At 39.8% G+C, this 17,592-nt stretch overlaps 1 protein-coding gene across 1 annotated transcript; it reads right to left on the bottom strand.

Annotated features, from left to right (window-relative positions):
* Positions 1 to 11,167: 11,167 nt before the first annotated feature.
* Positions 11,168 to 14,194, bottom strand: LOC136539247 (cysteine-rich receptor-like protein kinase 10). Its single transcript, XM_066531186.1, has 7 exons — positions 13,372 to 14,194; positions 13,069 to 13,182; positions 12,793 to 12,971; positions 12,249 to 12,459; positions 11,815 to 12,055; positions 11,567 to 11,717; positions 11,168 to 11,473 (listed from the first exon to the last, which is right to left on the bottom strand). Exons 1-7 carry the CDS (start codon positions 14,192 to 14,194, stop codon positions 11,168 to 11,170), a joined length of 2,025 nt encoding a protein of 674 aa, XP_066387283.1.
* Positions 14,195 to 17,592: the final 3,398 nt, after the last annotated feature.

Here is a 17,592-nt window from a genome sequence, read left to right as displayed (position 1 = left end):
CGTTTTACAACGCTGCTGTTTTCTGCTCGCAAGGAATTTCAGGTTTCTTGTTCTTGCCCATACACAAGAGTATCGTTGGGGTGTCAGAACATCTTGATATTAGTTTGTTAGATAGTTTGGATCATCTAGTAGTGGATCCAGTGGGTGTTTACTTTACTAATTTAATCAAATAGACCTAGAGCTTTCTTCGGGAAAGGAGACAGAGAGAGAGAGAGGGAAATGTAGGAGCATCTAACCGTCGGAGGGTTTGGAGGAGCTCCCTGCCTTCGCTGCTTCACTGGTGATGATCTGCGCTAGGGCAGCGACGTTTGGTGTAGCTGTAGAGACCGGCAGTGGTGGAGGCAGTGGCGCTTCCCGCCGCTGGCAGTGCCACCCTCTGGATCGGATTAGGGTTAGGACAGTGGGGCTGTGGCGGCGGTGAACCTTGTACCCAGAGCCGTTTGCCCCACCTCCTCTTTATAGGCACTGTGTGACACGGTCAAGGGGTCCGTCTTGACCGTTGGGTCAAGACGGATGAGATCAATTCTAACATTCTCCCCCTTGATCTCAACTCATACTTTAACTTTGAACTTTGACTTTAATCCATTTCACTTTTATTTGTTCCATCATAGATTAGTGCATAGAGCATGCTTCATCGTCATGGTCAATCACCGATAGACTTAACAGCTACAATACACATCTCTGTTCTGAAACAGATTCTTTAACTTTGGGCCCTTTATTGTCCGGAAATCATAGGCTATACCATAAACCCATATCGACTATGTGTTCTCCAAACACACTGGGTGGTAAGCCTTTTGTACGCGGATCCGCAAGCACTTGCTTGGTACTTATATGTTCAATACGTTTAGTATGATTCTAGACTTTCTCCTTCACAACGTACAACTTTAACGTCAATGTGTTTGGCAGCACACTTGACCCGTTGTTATAGGAGCGAACTACTTAAATGGTTATTGCTATTGTATACCATTATCAATTCTGGGTGTAAGTTCTTTTTAACCATTTTGCCTATTCTTAAGCCTCATAACAAGCTATACCATGGGTATGCATCTTTGATGACACCATAACTGTTTCTTTGGAGCTTTTCTACAATAAAACTCCAACTACGAGTGTTAGCTACTATGTGGGTTTCACTAAACATCTCTCCAAAATTTAACTTTTGTACCCACAACTATTTGAGAGTACTTATTATTTCTTACTCACCATGAGGCCTATAAATCTTTGCACAATTGCAAAACATTCTCAACTCCATTCCAGTGATCTATATCTGGACTAGACTTCTGCCAAAAACATCCCGGATACATAAACTATGTCAGGCTAAGTTCTTGCTTATAAGCATTTAGTAAGCTTCCAACAGCTGAAGCATATAGGACATCCATTTGATCGATCTCACATTTATTCTTGGAACACTGAAAGTTCCGAAAACTGTTACCCTTGACTATAGGAACAGGCGCATGTTTATTCACATATATACTTTATTTCTTTAGAATCTTCTCTAAGTATACACTTGAGATAGTTCTAATACCCCTTTTCCTTTTATTTCGGTAAGTTCCAATTCCTGGAATGAATGATTTTTTACCAAGACCATTCTCATTGAAACTTGAGGACAAGAACTGCTTCTTCTCCAATAGTAGATTAACGCCACTACTAGCGAGTAAGGTGCTACCCACATGCAGGATTAGGAAAATAAATTTCCCATGTTTAAACTTTGCATAAATACAATTGTCCTCTACATTCTCTTTAAAACCCAAACTTTCTTATTGTACTGTCAAACTTCAAGAATCACTATCTTGAAGCTTGCTTTAATCCATAAATAGATTTCTTCAAGCAACATCCCTTACGTTCTTTTCTGACAAAACCTTTTGAGTTATGCCATATAAACTTTTCCATACAAATCCCCATTGAGGAATGTGTCTTTACATCTTTCTGATGTAACTATAAATCGTAATGTGCCACTAACACCATTATGATTCTAAAAGAATCCTTGCATGCTCATTATAATCTATTCCTTCTCTTTTAGTAAATCATTTTGCCACAAGTGGCGCTTTATAGCTTTCCATATTCCCTTTTGGAGTCACATTTGTCTTACAGACCCATTACAGCCTACTGTTTTGGCTCCATTGAGAATTTCTTCTAAGTCCCAAACATCGTTGGTATTTATCGATTTCATTTCATCTTCCTTTGCTTCTTGCCATTTAGATGAGTGAACGCCTCTCATGGCTTTTCTCTTAACATTGACTCCTTAGTCACCAGAAATATCTGATTTTCTTATTCTTTGAGACCTTCTGGAGCCTCATGGCACTTCTTTCATATGGGGCTATTGTTACTCTTTATTACCAAAAAGCAATTGTTCTATAGCCTCCTGTATCACAAGATCCTTGTTTACTTATTCATCTTCTTTAAGAGCTAACATCTGGTGTTGTATGTCATACAACATCAGCATGTATAAAGCAATTTGTTGCTCTAAAAAACACTGTAGTGGATATGTAATCCCACTACTATTCAAGCCTTAGGTATCTACATACCATGCTCCCCCAGATTACTCCATCTTCTGAAAAGATGGTGTATCTTCAAATTTCTTATTTTGGGTTTAATCTACTAAAAAACTCATACGGCGCGTTTAGCACCGCCTTGATAACTCTGAACTCGTCTAGTATGAATACTAGCCGACTATGCTATCTTCCTATTGGAACTATAAAAAGTCCAGGAATTTAGCTATTTCTTTACTTTAGGGGTATCGTTATTATGACCGTCTTACTCCCTCAACGATCACATTTATCTTTTATAGATCACTTTTACCTTCAATGCATAGTATGCATTGTATTATCTGAAGTATGGGGAAGTATCTTTCTTAATTAATCTTACATTTCTCCCCCTCGAAATGTGGTATGAACTTTTCTACCATAATTTTGAAACATTTAGAACTCTTGTGAATGAAGAAACTTTGATTACTTACTTCATCCACATGATTACATCATGCAAACAAAATTCGTATAGGAGTATATTTTCCTCATTACACTTCAAAACTCAACATAGTCTATTATTATCAATACTTCTGCAAGTCACACTTGCATATCATTCTTATCTTTTGGTTCACATGCAACTTTCTTTTGTTCTTAAACTCATTGAGTACTTAATGACCATGACACAATCAGAGTGTACGGTCAATTCTAGGATAGCATAAGAGCTACCCCAAACTTTTCTCCATGTGTGGAATACACTTAGAGCACATGAGTCATCATATCCTTCTCCCGCCATACGGGATAAGTACTATGCCAACTTCACCCCGCCATGCGGGTATTTTCTCAAACTTTTCCCGCCATGCGAGTACTATCACAACCTTTTCCCGCCATGCGAGATAATTCCCTTGAACGGACATAATTGCTAGGATTGGCTCATGTTCAATCATCAAATTTAGAAATAAATCTGAATATTCTTTTAACACACATGTTTAATCCATGTATATGACTTTTACAACTCTCATAAGTGAAGCTAAAAATAAGTTCTTCTTCACAGAGAGTACATAAAAGACATTTCTCAATGAAGACTCTCATTGATCTATCTCTTTTCTTGGATCAATATCCTAGAATTCTTTTCTTTTGAAGCCATTCTTTAAAGAGAACACAGTCTCTTAAACAATGGCATTCTTTCATACATAACTTGCCCTTAGGCATTTCATCATCTGAGTCATAAGTACCCAGCTCATTTCTCTTACTGCCTTCAAGAATGAAAGCATGGAGATCTTTTATCTGAAAAAATATTCAATAATAATGTTCATTAAACTTTGAAATCTTTATGTTCTATTCTATATCACCATTGGGTAGAAATAGAATAAAACATCATTCTTCTACATTAATTCCACATCACCGTTGGGCAGAAATAGAATTAACGTATAGAAAATCAATAATTTTGAAAACATAGTACTGCTCCTCAAAATTAAATTCTCCCGTTGGTTCGAATTTAATTAGAAGACAATCAACTTCATTGCAACGGAAACATGAAAATACATTTCTCTAGTTTAAGAGCATTCCTTGATCTTTATCTTTTCTCAGAAAAATTGGTCACTTTGATGTAAAATTCATCAGAGATTTAAACTTTAAACATAAAACTCATAGAATTATAATATTGTTATCATCAATGTTGGTCAGAAAATAACAATACAATAATTTAACTTTAAACTTAAACTCATAAATAAACTTATAATATTGTTATCATCAACGTTGGTCAGAAAATAACAATATTATAATTTATCTTAACTATCAACCGACTATTCCTCCAATTAAAAATTTTCCAACTAGTTCTAATTTTAACTGGAGGATAAACTTTTCATCATTTACTGAATAACTATAACTGCTCTTCAAATTAGAAGACAATAAACCATTAACTTTGCAGCGAAAAATTGACAAAATTTCTTTTCTACTTTTCAGAAGCATTTTACTGTACTTTTCTACTCTTTGAAAATTCTAACACGTTGGTGCAATAATTATCAGAGATTTTAAATCATTCTTTGAATGAAATCATCAAAATTTGCTTCTGAAAAATAATAAAACAATTCTTAATCATCACTGTGCATTCTGGCCCGGTCCAGCACTGTGTAGCCTGGAGCCCAGCAGCAGCAGTGCGCGCGGCCCAGCTGCTCACGCACTCGGCCCATATGCTACAGCAGCGCGTGGCCCGCAAGCAGCAGTAGCGCATGGCCCACCACTACGTGCGCGCCTTCCTCCCCGCGCCCAGGCCGCAACCTAGGCCTGGGCCGAGAAAGCTCAATCCCGCCTGGGCTACGAAACGGCCCATTCGATCTCCTCACCGTCGGATCTTGATCGGACGGCCATCCTTGCATTTCGCGCGAACAAAACCGGCACGAGTGGCCTCACCATGAAACCCTAAACTCATTTCCTCCCTCCCCTTCTCTCTCATCGCGCAGCGCCGCTCAGAGACGTAGCCGTAGCAGCAGCCGTCCTCGGTGGCTGAGGGAGAAGAAGAGGGGCTCCGCCCTGCACGTGCACAAAGCCGGCGCCGCCGTTGGGCTTTTCGTCAGTGCGCGCGCTTGCCCATGGCTGAGCGGGCCGCTGCCGAGTAGCCTGGCGATGGAGCCCTATCCCGCGCGATGTCCAGTGCGACGGTAGGTGGTGGTGACGGCGCAGGGGATCCCTAGGTAGGAGAAAACCCCTTCCAATCCATCCTTTCTTTCTTGATTCGAGATCACAGTTAGGGTTAGGGTTAAGGCCTATTCGTTCCCGATCCGATCCAGATCGGTCAATCTTTCTCTCTTTTCTTTTCCTGTCCTCGATCTAGATCTACGAACTAGACTGGGATTTTAGGGTTTGGTGAAATTTCTGGTCGATTTGAATCACCTTCTTCTCTGTTTTTCTTTCTATTTCTTTCCCCGAGATCTGGTCATGGGTTTAGGGTTCAGATCAAGCGGTCTTGAAGCTAAGCCCCTTCCATCTTCACCCAGCTAGGGTTAGAGTCTGTTCTTTATTGAAACCATGTTTCAATCTCATCTCCACTTTTCCCATACCCGATCTAGGGTTAGGGTTCGATTTGCTTTTCTTTCCCCGATCCAGATCCACATACTAAACCTTGCTCTGGTACCATTGTTAGATAGTTTGGATCATCTAGTAGTGGATCTAGTGGGTGTTTACTTTACTAATTGAATCAAATAGACCTAGAGCTTTCTTTGGGAAAGGAGACAGAGAGAGAGAGGGAAATGTAGGTGCATCTGACCGTCGGAGAGTTTGGAAGAGCTCTCTGCCTTTGCTGCTTCACCGGTGATGATCTACGCTAGGGCAGTGACGTTTGGTGTAGCTGTGGAGACCGGCGGTGGTGGAGGCAGTGGCGCTTCCCGCCGCTGGCATAGTTAACTCGTCTAGAAGGAGATGCAAGCTATGCTTGGTGTCCCCTAGTTTATCTTTTCTTAAGAGGGGTAGCCAAATTGAAAAATTTACAAGATAAAGTATCCTATGTTCTAGTTTGCGTAGGGAAAGCGTGGTGGTACCCAAAGATGTGAAAGAAGTTCAGAGTCTCAATGAGGTTTGATTAAAGGTTCAAGGGAGGTTTAACCAAGATCATCAAGATATTGATAATGCTACTGGAAGAGGTTTTAAGTTAGTTTGGATCAAGAAACTTCAGGTAACTGTTTGAGGGAATCCAAGAAGAGGTTGGAGTAAAATCTAAGTATTAGCTTTGCTAGATCTGGATAAGAGCTTCACAACTACAATGATGCACCTTGTCAAGGTGTGGAATGTGTCCTAATGCAAGAAGAAAAATATAGTACCTTGTTCATTAAGTCAACTAAGAAAGCGTGAGTTGAACTACCTAACATGCATATGGAGTTATCCATTGTGGAGCATGGAAGTACTGTCTTTTTAGAAGTAAAAGTGATATCTAGGAGGAACACAAGAATCTACAGGACATCTTCACTAAGTGGGTCTTGAGCTTGTGTTACTCTCGTTGGAATGAAATTGCTTATGACTTGAAAAAGTGCTATCACTTAGAGAAGTAAAAGTTGCGACCGATGCCCTTAGTAATAGAGAATTGTGCTAAGAAGGTTCGGGTGACACCAAGGGCTAAGAATTGAATTCCATGTTTGAGCAACTTGACCAAAATCATTAATGTTTTGAAGGTTGGTAGTAGAAATTCCTTCTGACTAAGAGATTTGTCAGGCTCTGTTGGAAGATAAGTATTTTAAGGAAGAAAATTAGTATTATAGGAAATGTGCTTAGTGATTGAAGTTATCAGAGTATCGTTTGGAGTATCTATCAGAATCTTGGAATCCTTTTGGTAAGTTATTTGGAGTAAGGTCAATAGGTGTGCAAAGTAAAGTGGGATCCTTATCAAGACGATGGAACTGCACGAGGAAGTAAAGAAGAATTCAAAGGCAGAGTATTCCTATCTCCTAGTCGACGTCGTCTGAATCTCAGGGACGAGATTCATCTTAAGGGAGGTAGAATTGTAACACCCTAAAATTTGTCACTTTTGAAAATAGAGTTAAAATGATTTATTTGTGAATTATTGTGCACATGAAAATATAGGAAAATAAAAATTTTCATTAATTTAAAATTTATCATAAGGTAGAAACGTGTTTGTTGTATTCATGCCAATCGCACCTCATGTTTCTATGTGCAAAATGTATGTTTTTTATACGTTTAGGAGACGAATATCTATCTCTAGGAAATTTTCAGCTTCTTTCTAGAATTTAATTCCTACCTCCTTCACCTTAATTTTTATGTTCCAAGTTTCTAACAATATTTTTATGGGCTCTAAATACTTTATTTGGGTTCATCATGTTCTAAATTGTCTCTGAGGATTTTTCCCAAATTTTCGGAGGTCTCGGAGTATTTTTCGTGGCTTAAATATCAATTCTGGACTTTTCTAGAATTGTTTTATCCATGAAATTAATTTATTCCAAAAATAATAAATCTCTCATTTTTCCCAATGCTCAAAGCCCATGTGCAATAATCCTAATAAATCTCAAAGACCCATGCATTTATTTATTAATAAACTTTAATGATTATTTAGGCCCATTAGTAAATATGGAGGGTGCAACATCAATTAGTACCATATTGCTAGTTGATGTAGATGTGGAAAATTTTTCTTTCTATAAATCTGTACCAACCCCTTGGGCAAGGCACACCAAAATTACTGTAAGGGGAGCCCCTAGTTTAGGAAATCCCTCGTGTAGTAAATCATATTTTTCTCATCCTTCTCTCGCCGTCATCGTCACCGCCGCGCTGCCCAGCCCGGCGCTGCGCCGATACCGTCCGGCCAGCTACGTAGCCGAACTAGCTCCGCGTCTTGCTGCCTGGCTGCCTGCTAGTCCAACGGGCAGACCATGTCCAGCTTTCATCATCGTCCGCCTACAGTAGCCAAGCTGCTACTGTCTCTTCTGGTCTTGAGGACATGCGTTCCTTTATCCAAGGTAAAGGTGACTAATGTAATTATTTAATTACTTAATTACTTATTATCCCTTGTCGCTCTGGTAATTTCATGGGTAGAATAGATGTTCTCTTAATCTAGCATCTTTAATCTTGCGTCGATTCACCTACGGTGTGGCAGTTTCCTTTTATGTTTTCTAACAATAATATAATAATCTAAGGTATAGCAGGGCGTTTAATATGGTTCATATTTTTGAAAATTATAATTTAAATATTAATTTGATTATTGAAGGTTATGTAAATATCTTTCTAAATTAAAAATAACATAGGGTTTAACATTCTCCTTTTCATATACTGCTGTTAATTTGATTACTACTAACATGAACGTGTTTTCAAATTATAAACTACTTAAGGTTAAACATGTTTCATATGTTCAAACTAAATTAGATGCTCTCACATGAAACTTTCTTGTCGCACGGTTAACTTTAATTTGCCTAAACTATATAATAATATTTATAAATAAATATGATTAGTCTAACCCATATTTTAGAATTAAAATATGTTTTGTCTAATCTGAATTAACATGCTTGATATGGTTTTGCTAAATTAAAACAAATCAAGCATGTAGGCTTTTCTTTACTTTTATAATATAAATCTCCCGGTAGTCATTCCTTTCAACGGTAGTACTGTTCTCGGCGTTTCTCGTGATCTTGTGACCATAGTGACGAGCTCTCTTTTAGTATGTTGTTTTTCTCTCGTGTGGTGAATTGTTCTTAGTTACTTTTATTTATTGCTTGTATGTTTGTCTATGCATGGTGCTTGCTATGAGTAGAACGAGAATCGTTTGTGAGCGATGAAGACCGGAAGGTGATAACCAGAAGCAAATTATGAGGAGGTTTGATCAAGTGTAAAAGGCAAGTATAGCATGGGATCTTCCTTGTTGTCGTATACACCTTTAATGATTTAATTCATACTGCATGTGTCTACCTTGACTACCATTAAGGAATTCCTAGTACTTTGTACCTCGTATCTTAATACCTATGAGGTATTGTATTGGGTAGTATGATGCTAGTACTCAACTAAAGCCATGATCTTGTAACTTGACTAATGGTATATGCAATAAACATTAAAAGATGTTTTTTTAGCAACATGGAATAAGGGGGCTAGAGCATTGGCTATATTTATGGTGCTCTATATTTCTCTCCATAAGGACTTATCTGTAAGTGATCATCCAGGACTTACAGTACAACTATGAGGGCTACATGGCTCTGGCTTTAGCTCAGTATGAGGATCTTTTCTAGCTTGTTAGTGGTTATCTTTATTGGCGTAATAATGGCTTACCGAATCGGATATAGGACAACCTCTACTCTTATATGTATAGCCGTCATGGAATTATGTCATTCGACAGGGGGTTCCTATATCTGTTTGCCGAGTGAATCTAATGGTCCTAACTTGTTAGACGAACCTTTAAAATGCTTCATAGTGAACCCTACCGACCTTCCTTGGTAGTGGGTCAAGAAGTTGATCACCTTGGGCGAAAGGGTAAATCACGACTCACAATGAAAGTGTACAACCTCTACAGAGTGTAAAACTGGTATATCAGCCGTGCTTACGGTCACGAGCGGCCTTGGAACCCTTATGGAATAGATGATGAACACTAATAACACTGATGATGAAGATGCTCACTAATGATTACTGTTTATGCTATTCATTATTCATGTTTACCTGATCATGGGTTTATGGGCTTATGATAAACTTGTTGCTACTCAATTGCTAAGAGATGACTCATTAAAAGCTAATCGCAGTTAAACCAGTGTCAGCCTTTTGAGCCTCATGAACCCTATGTTATATTTGTTGAGTACGACATGTACTTACACTTGCTTTATTTTTTAATTATTTAGATAAAAATCTTGGACGGGTACCAGATTGCTAGAGTTTAGAGGAATTAGGCTTGTGATCAACCAGTCAGTTGTCTCTGTGGATCTGGAGTCTTCGCCTGAAGATCGGAGTTGTCTTTCCGTTGTCTATTCCCTGAGGTTGCATTCTTTATACTAATACGCTATATATTTACGTATTGTCTTTTGATATTACCCTTATTTATAGTTATATGTGAGATTTAACTTCGTGGGCTCACATATGGTGTTTATCTGATTTTGTCCTTGAAACCGGATGCTACAGCCTCCTCGGCCGGAGCATGGGGCACAGGCAGAGCTCCTTGACACAATGATTTGTGGATGAATTGATGATGCATTGAGTCTTTCTCTCTCTCTGATATGTTATCTCTCTGTGATTTGATGAATCCATCAATGATGTTTTGAATCTCTCCCTCTCTATGATGTGATGAATCTATTTGTGATGTGTTGAATCTCCCTTTCTCTCTGTGATGAATCGATCTATGGATGAATCAAAGTGCAATGGCAAGGGCGTGACCGACGCTGGTGTTTTCTTTTTCTTTTGGGTTTTTTATTTTTTTCACAAAAATGGGCATCACTACTGGGTGAGCAACCCGCAGTAAAATGATATGGGTATCACGGCTGATTGCCCATTGTCGGATTAAAATCTGATAGTGAAAACCAATTTTGAACCCGAAGTGATCGATAGCTATGGCGTAGTGGTTAGGTGAAATGAGGGCACGAAACACACAAAAGCAACATCAACAGTGTGCTTGGTGCTTTGGACCTGTAACAATCTCCTGTATGGCAATGTCCACAACGTCCACTCTCATCTACCTTAGGCAACAAAAGGGCTATTGTGTACTTGGTCAAAAACTCTTTGGTTTATTTCAGCTATATATAGTCTCTGAGAGTCCACATTGCTAGTACTACCACTATGATGGATGATAAGCGTATATTCGATATCTCTAGATAATTTAAGTTTAGGACCGATTGCACTTCTGTAATAATTTATCTTATATATATGAGAGGCTCCTTGCCCTACAAAGCCATATAGTCCTATATAAACATCCCACAAGGTTCAACAAAGATTTTTCAATATTTGTAGTATTTTGTATTCTCACAACATCCTTGTGCCTAAATCACTTAAGTATACTTATCATAATATTTAAATATATTATCTATTAGGGGTTGCCCTACTCTTTCCTCAAGAAAAAACTCACAAAATAGAATGAGTTATGCACACGATATCACTAAATAAACCTATGGCCTATATATATATGGTACCATAATTCTGTATATGTAGTGGCCCCATCAGTTAATGGAATATCTGCATCGGACATTACCAAAAGAGAAATTCTATATATATTGGCTCAAAAGTAATCACATGGGACAAAAAAACTATCTACCAGTTGTGACAGATATGGTCATCTCATTGATACTGCGTGCCACAGTACCAGTACTGGATTCCTCTTCATTTCCTACCCGTACATTGAAATATGCTGGGTGATTCGGCTTAGCCAAGATCTTAGATTTGCTACTTAGCATTGCAACAACATCTAACATGGTTGGTCGATCAGCTGCATTCTCTTGTACACACAACAATCCAATGTTCATGCACCTCATGATTTCAGTTGAGTGATGCATGGGTTCCAATGAAGAATCAATGAGTTCCCTCCATCTCCCCTCTTCATATAATTGCCATGCCTGTTTGTAGTTTCATCACACAACGATTAATGTAGATATGACACTAAACTAACAAAATGATTTTACATGCTACATGTAGATCGATAAACTTACATATCCAAGGATATTGATGAAATCTTCACAGTCATGGCTACCAGAATTCCTTTTTCCGCTAAGGATCTCAAGGATGAGAACACCAAAGCTGAATACATCAGATTTGATAGAGAAGAGGCCCTCGGAGGCATACTCGGGAGCCATATAGCCACTAAAACGAAAAGTAATTAAGTATCAAATTATTTTATATGCATTGGTTGATATGTATTGTCATTGTCCATAGGTAGATCAATTTATACGATACTTACTATGTACCAACCACTCTCCTTGTAGTGCTAACTTCATTGTTATTTGAGCTAAATATTTTTGCTAGCCCAAAGTCTGAAATTTTAGGATTCATTTCACTGTCCAAAAGAATGTTACTTGGTTTAAGATCTCGATGTATGACACGCAAGCGTGAGTGCTTATGTAGGTAGAGAAGTCCTTCTGCTATCCCTTCAATTATTGCCAGACGTTTGTTCCAATCCAGTAATGATTTTCTGTTTTCATCTGTAAATCCATTAAATGTTAGTATAACAGAAAACCACTCAATAAACTGGAAACTGTATACATACTAGAAATATCTAGGGAGGGAAATATTCTCATCCCACTTCCAGAAACTGACATACAGGGGAAGTTTTCATTCATTTTGGAACATCGTTATCATAACCAGTATCAAACCTAAGTGAAAAAAAAAACTTACCGAAGATAAAGAAGTCCAGGCTTTTATTTGGCAGGTATTCATAGACCAAAATTTTCTCCTCTCCCTGAGAGCAACATCCGAAGAGCCTAACCAAATTTGTGTGTTGCAGTTTTGCTATGAGTTGTACTTCATTTTTGAACTCTATGAAACCTTGCCCTGAATGTGAAGCAAGTCTCTTAACAGCTATCTCAATTCCATCAGGAAACTGACCCTGTGAAGAAAGCAAGTATTCAAAAGTTACTTCACCGGTATTTAATTTTGCCGCAATCAGGTTCTTTATGATGCACAAGTCACAGTTCCCAGGTAACTAGAGAAAGCAAATCTACCACATTCATCTTCATTAGAAGAATATATGCAGCAGTCTTCATTTACAAACAGGCAACTAGCTAGCGTATCCATCGTTAACCAAACATGCACCTTCACATATACACCATGGTATGCTTATATAGTTGTATGCCTAGTTTCATAATTAAGGACTATAAACGTCTGACCTGCTATTTGATCATCACATAATTTGGACTATACACATGTGCTGCACATTTACCTTGTAGACAGGGCCAAACCCACCTTCCCCAAGTTTATTTTCTTCAGAGAAGTTATTTGTAGCCTCCAATATCTGATGAAAGTCAAAAACAGAAAACTCTGAGAGCTCTGCTTCCATTTCCCAATCTAGCTCATCTCCTTTCAAGTTGTGAGTATGCTTTTGTCGTAATCTAGATCCACCTGCATAATAGTCGAGAATTTGATCACTTTAAATGTCCAATATAATTGTAAGAATTATATGAGACAGAGAGCGAGATGTCGGTAACAATCAACTCACCTTTTCTGTACCTTCTCCTCCTTTGCCAACGCCAGTAAAGGATGAAGCAGAACGCTACTACCGCTACAGGAGGTGCAACAGACACCGCAATTACCCAGGGCTTCACCCCAGATCCTAGACAAACAAGCATGCATCAACAATCAGGTCATAATAATTAGCACTCCAAAGTCCAAACGTTAATTGTCTGATCATCAGCAAGCAGTAGTAACTTCTAATTAACTGTATTGTTTGGGAACACCAGAAGAACAGAACATGCATTGAAAATAACATGAACTCATCAGTCGTCACCAGCTCACCACATACCCTTATTCGTCGTCGGAGCCGGAAGTGGTGGTGCCGGAGCGCCGGATGACGGCGTGATCTGCATCATCTGTGCGCCGTCGAAGAACATGATATTCTCGACCCTGAAGTTGCACCGCAGCAGGAGGACCCGCCCTGCCACTGGCGTCGTGGCGTTGAGCGTGCCGAGGATCTGCTGGAAGCACGCCATGCAGTCGCCGGCGGACAGGTCGGGCGTGCACTGCGCCAGAGAGTAGAGCGTCGGGATGGCGGTGCTGGAGGCGTCCATGTAGGCCGTGACGAACCTGCTGGGCCTGGCGGCCGCCTGCTGGGCAGTCTGCGTCAGCAGGTCCTTGACGTCGGCGGCCACCTGGGTGGCGTTGCCGCCGGGGGTGGTCGCCGCGTTGTTCCAGTAGTTGAAGAGCGTGCTCATGTCCCGGGTGACGTTAAAGGCCGGGACGAGGATGTTGTCGCTGGAGTAGCCGACGAGGCAGTCGTCGTCGTAGACGCTGGCGGCCTTGGCGTTGGGGCACATCCTCTGCGCGTACTGGAACGCGCCGTTGACGCAGGCGCTGCACCCGGTGAGGTTGCCTGTCAGGTCGCCGCGGCAGAGCGCCAGCGCGTACACCACGTCGCCGGGGGCTTGGCCGGCGGTCGCGGTCGCGAAGAGCTGTGGGGACGAGGAGGTGTTGGTTGGGAGGGTCGCGGCGAGGAAGGCGAGGTTCGACTGATATGTGCCGTTGGCCGTGTAGTTGCCGGCGTTGCCGCAGACCTTGCCTATTGCCGTTGCTGACGGCAGCACGAGGAGGAAGCTAATAAGAAGGATGATGGCCGGGACGCCCGCCATGGCTAGCCTAGGCTAAGGACGGGCGCGGCGCGCTAGAGATAGTACGTTATTACTGCCTGCTTGTTGTTTTGCTGATGGATCGAGGTCTCCATCACCATCACGCATCACGTACGTGGAGAAGGCAAAGAAATGTTCATGCATCAGATCAGCTGTCGCTTTCCGCAGTAAGCCTCACTTCTATCTTTGATTTATTCTCGAAGTTTGACAAATTCTGTCTTCATCATCTTGTTCCTACCAACCCTACTTGAACAAGCCCCTGATAGCTTACCTCCATCGAAGTGGACTTCGTTCACATGCTCATGGCTGGCACGCTGCAAAAATATCATTCAAACCGCAAAATGTTGTTTTATTCCAAGTCATGATCGTCACTTTATTTCAACAAAAATTCAGTTGTCTTCGTTCAGAGGTGAGTGGTGATAGTTAATACCTTATTTTGAGACCATCAATCACGGCATCACCAGCAGGTTCTTATAATTCACTTGGTCTTCTCTACATGTCCCGGCCGGCAAGAATATATAGAATACCTCTCTCTTGGCGTAAACGTTGTCTCTTTACATCTGCCTGATAAAAACACGCTTTTATTTGGTCGTATGCTTTGATAAATTATTGCTTCATTCAACTTGTTGGCTGTTGCTATCCTGGTTGTATGATGCTATTGAGAGATACCCAAGATACACTCAATAATAGTCTAGAAGTGGACTCTGGTCAGCTTACGTTCATAGCTGAAACGCGGCACAGACATGGAAGCCTAATTTTCGGGATTATGATATACAGACCCTTTGTTTCTCAAACCTAGATTTCCAAGGCATGGGCACCAGATAACTGTAAGAGATTGGGTTTGAAGAACCACCACAAACTAGATGAGGTGGTGCATCATTAGTTCATCAATGAATTTTGATGAAATCAGAGTGGCCAAGAGAACAAAATTGTCTTGAATCAGGTGCCATTGAATATTCAGTTTAGGACTAGTTAATTGCTTGACATAACCTAGTAGCTAAGCTTTCCAATATTCACCTAATATATGAGGACACTTTAATTTCATCTTGACGCAATGCTTTGACAATTTAATAAAAGCTCCATTTATCAAAAAAGAAATGAGAAGGGCACTTTCATTTGGGATCTATATAAACATGGACGATTTTCTATTTGCTCCATGTATTAATATTCGATGAACCAAGGCATGAACATTTCGTTCCCGAATAACATTATTTGGAAACCAAAACTCCCTGAAAATTCTCTTTGGTAATCTAGCTAAAAGAAATTCAAGTGGTAATAAAAAAAATATTGGTTTTTATGATTGTAATAAGGCAATCAAACACCTCTTCTTTAATTGCAATCATGCTAATACAATGCTCATTTTCACAGACGGTCAAACAAAATTTACAGAGGCACTTCTATCTCTAGACTCTAGAGCATGGCCTAGGGCCTCCTCCCCGACAGTGGCGGATCCAAGGGGGGGGCGTGAGAGTGATTTTCCTTTATATTTACTGTAGAAAAAACGTAATTTCACCATTAATCTTCGACATTTGTTCTAAATCTCTATTGATTAGCCCCCCCCCCCCCCCCCCGAGGTGCTCATCTTGGCTCCGCTAATGCTCCCCGATGCCGCTTCTCCCCTTCAAAAAAATTTGTTTCTTGTGGGTTGTTTTTTCATCTGGGTTTGGTTTCCTGGTGTCGCTGAAGTCTTTTCTTTTGTACTAGTTATTGTTTGTTTCGATAAATTTCATACATCAGGCACTCTTATGAGTGTCATTATTAAAAATCATTAGTTGATACTCCCTCTGTTCCAAATTATAGGTCATTTTGACTTTTTTGGTTCATCTATTTTGCTATGTATCTAGACATATTATTTATCTAGATGCATCGCAAAATAGATGTACCTAAAAAGTCAAAGCGACTTATAATTTGAAACGGAGGGAGTCACTACTGGAAAACCGAGATTTACCTAGTGTTTAATAGTTTGCCTAGTGCCAATCGTCGGACACTAGGCAAAGAGCTTGTTTGCCGAGTGTTAGACCCCGGAGCACTCGGCAAAATAAAGGCACTAGGCAAAATAACGATTTATCGAGTGTCGACACTAGGCAAAGAAAAATCCACTCGGTAAATGACCATTTTGCCTAGTGTCAATACTAGGCATACCATCACACTCGGCAAAGGCTGCCGGAGGGCAACCGCCGTTACCATTTTGCCGAGTGTCTTCCGTTAACACTCGGCAAAATTAGAACTTTGCCTAGTGTCTCCGGACGACACTAGGCAAACTGGCCGGTTTGCCTACTGTCTTACAGAGACACTAGGCAAAATATTTTTTATTTTTTTTATTTTAGCTTCCAATTTTTTTTCTGTAGCTTTTCTACTATACCTTGACCAACATGTTGAAAGTTGGCACAATTTTATGAAATTTTGCTATATTTCTTTAGTTTATTTAATTTCTTTGAATTTTTTCGACAAATGCAAATTTGAACTGCAAGTGTGACGAATAATGGCAATTCATGAATGCAAAAATGATATTCATGTTAGTAAGTGTTAGTTGAGGCCGTATCCAGAAACAGACAAAAAATTTCACAAATCTTCACGTCGAGACATGACCACGAACTTGCAAGCAAATAGTTTTTAAATTCTATTAAATGAAAACGGAGTCTGAAATTCATGAAACTTGTCGACAAGTCAAGATATCGCATGCGGGTGCCATGATAAAAATTTAAAAAGATTTCAAGCACATCATCACGTATGATGCTTAGAAACCCTAACATCTCCACATTCTATTAAATGAAAACGGAGTCTGAAATTCATGAAACTTGTCGACAAGTCAAGATATCGCATGCGGGTGCCATGATAAAAATTTAAAAAGATTTCGAGCACATCGTCACGTATGATGCTTAGAAACCCTAACATCGAGGTTTCTAAGCATCATACGTGACGATGTGCTCGAAATCTTTTTAAATTTTTATCATGGCACCCACATGCGATATCTTGACTTGTCGACAAGTTTCATGAATTTCAGACTCCGTTTTCATTTAATAGAATTTAAAAACTATTTACTCGCAAGTTCGTGGTCATGTCTCGACGTGAAGATGTGTGAAATTTTTGGTTTGTTTCTGGATACGGCCTCAACTAACACTTACTAACATGAATATCATTTTTGCATTCATGAATTGCCATTATTCGACACACTTGCAGTTCAAATTTGCATTTGTCGAAAAAATTCAAAGAAATTAAATAAACTAAAGAAATATAGCAAAATTTCATAAAATTGTGCCAACTTTCAACATGTAGTCTCATTTTATGTAGGGAGGCTTGATAAAAAGTTTGAAGACCAAAATTAAAAAAAAATAAATAAGTTTGCCTAGTGTGCCAGCTAGACACTAGGCAAACTGGTCTCTTTGCCTAGTGTCTCATGG

The sequence above is a fragment of the Miscanthus floridulus genome, chromosome 2 (assembly GCF_019320115.1).
Source record: "Miscanthus floridulus cultivar M001 chromosome 2, ASM1932011v1, whole genome shotgun sequence".
Taxonomy (NCBI): Eukaryota; Viridiplantae; Streptophyta; class Magnoliopsida; order Poales; family Poaceae; genus Miscanthus; species Miscanthus floridulus.
Note: the sequence above shows the minus strand (reverse complement) of the source record. Positions and strands in the feature narration are given on the sequence as shown.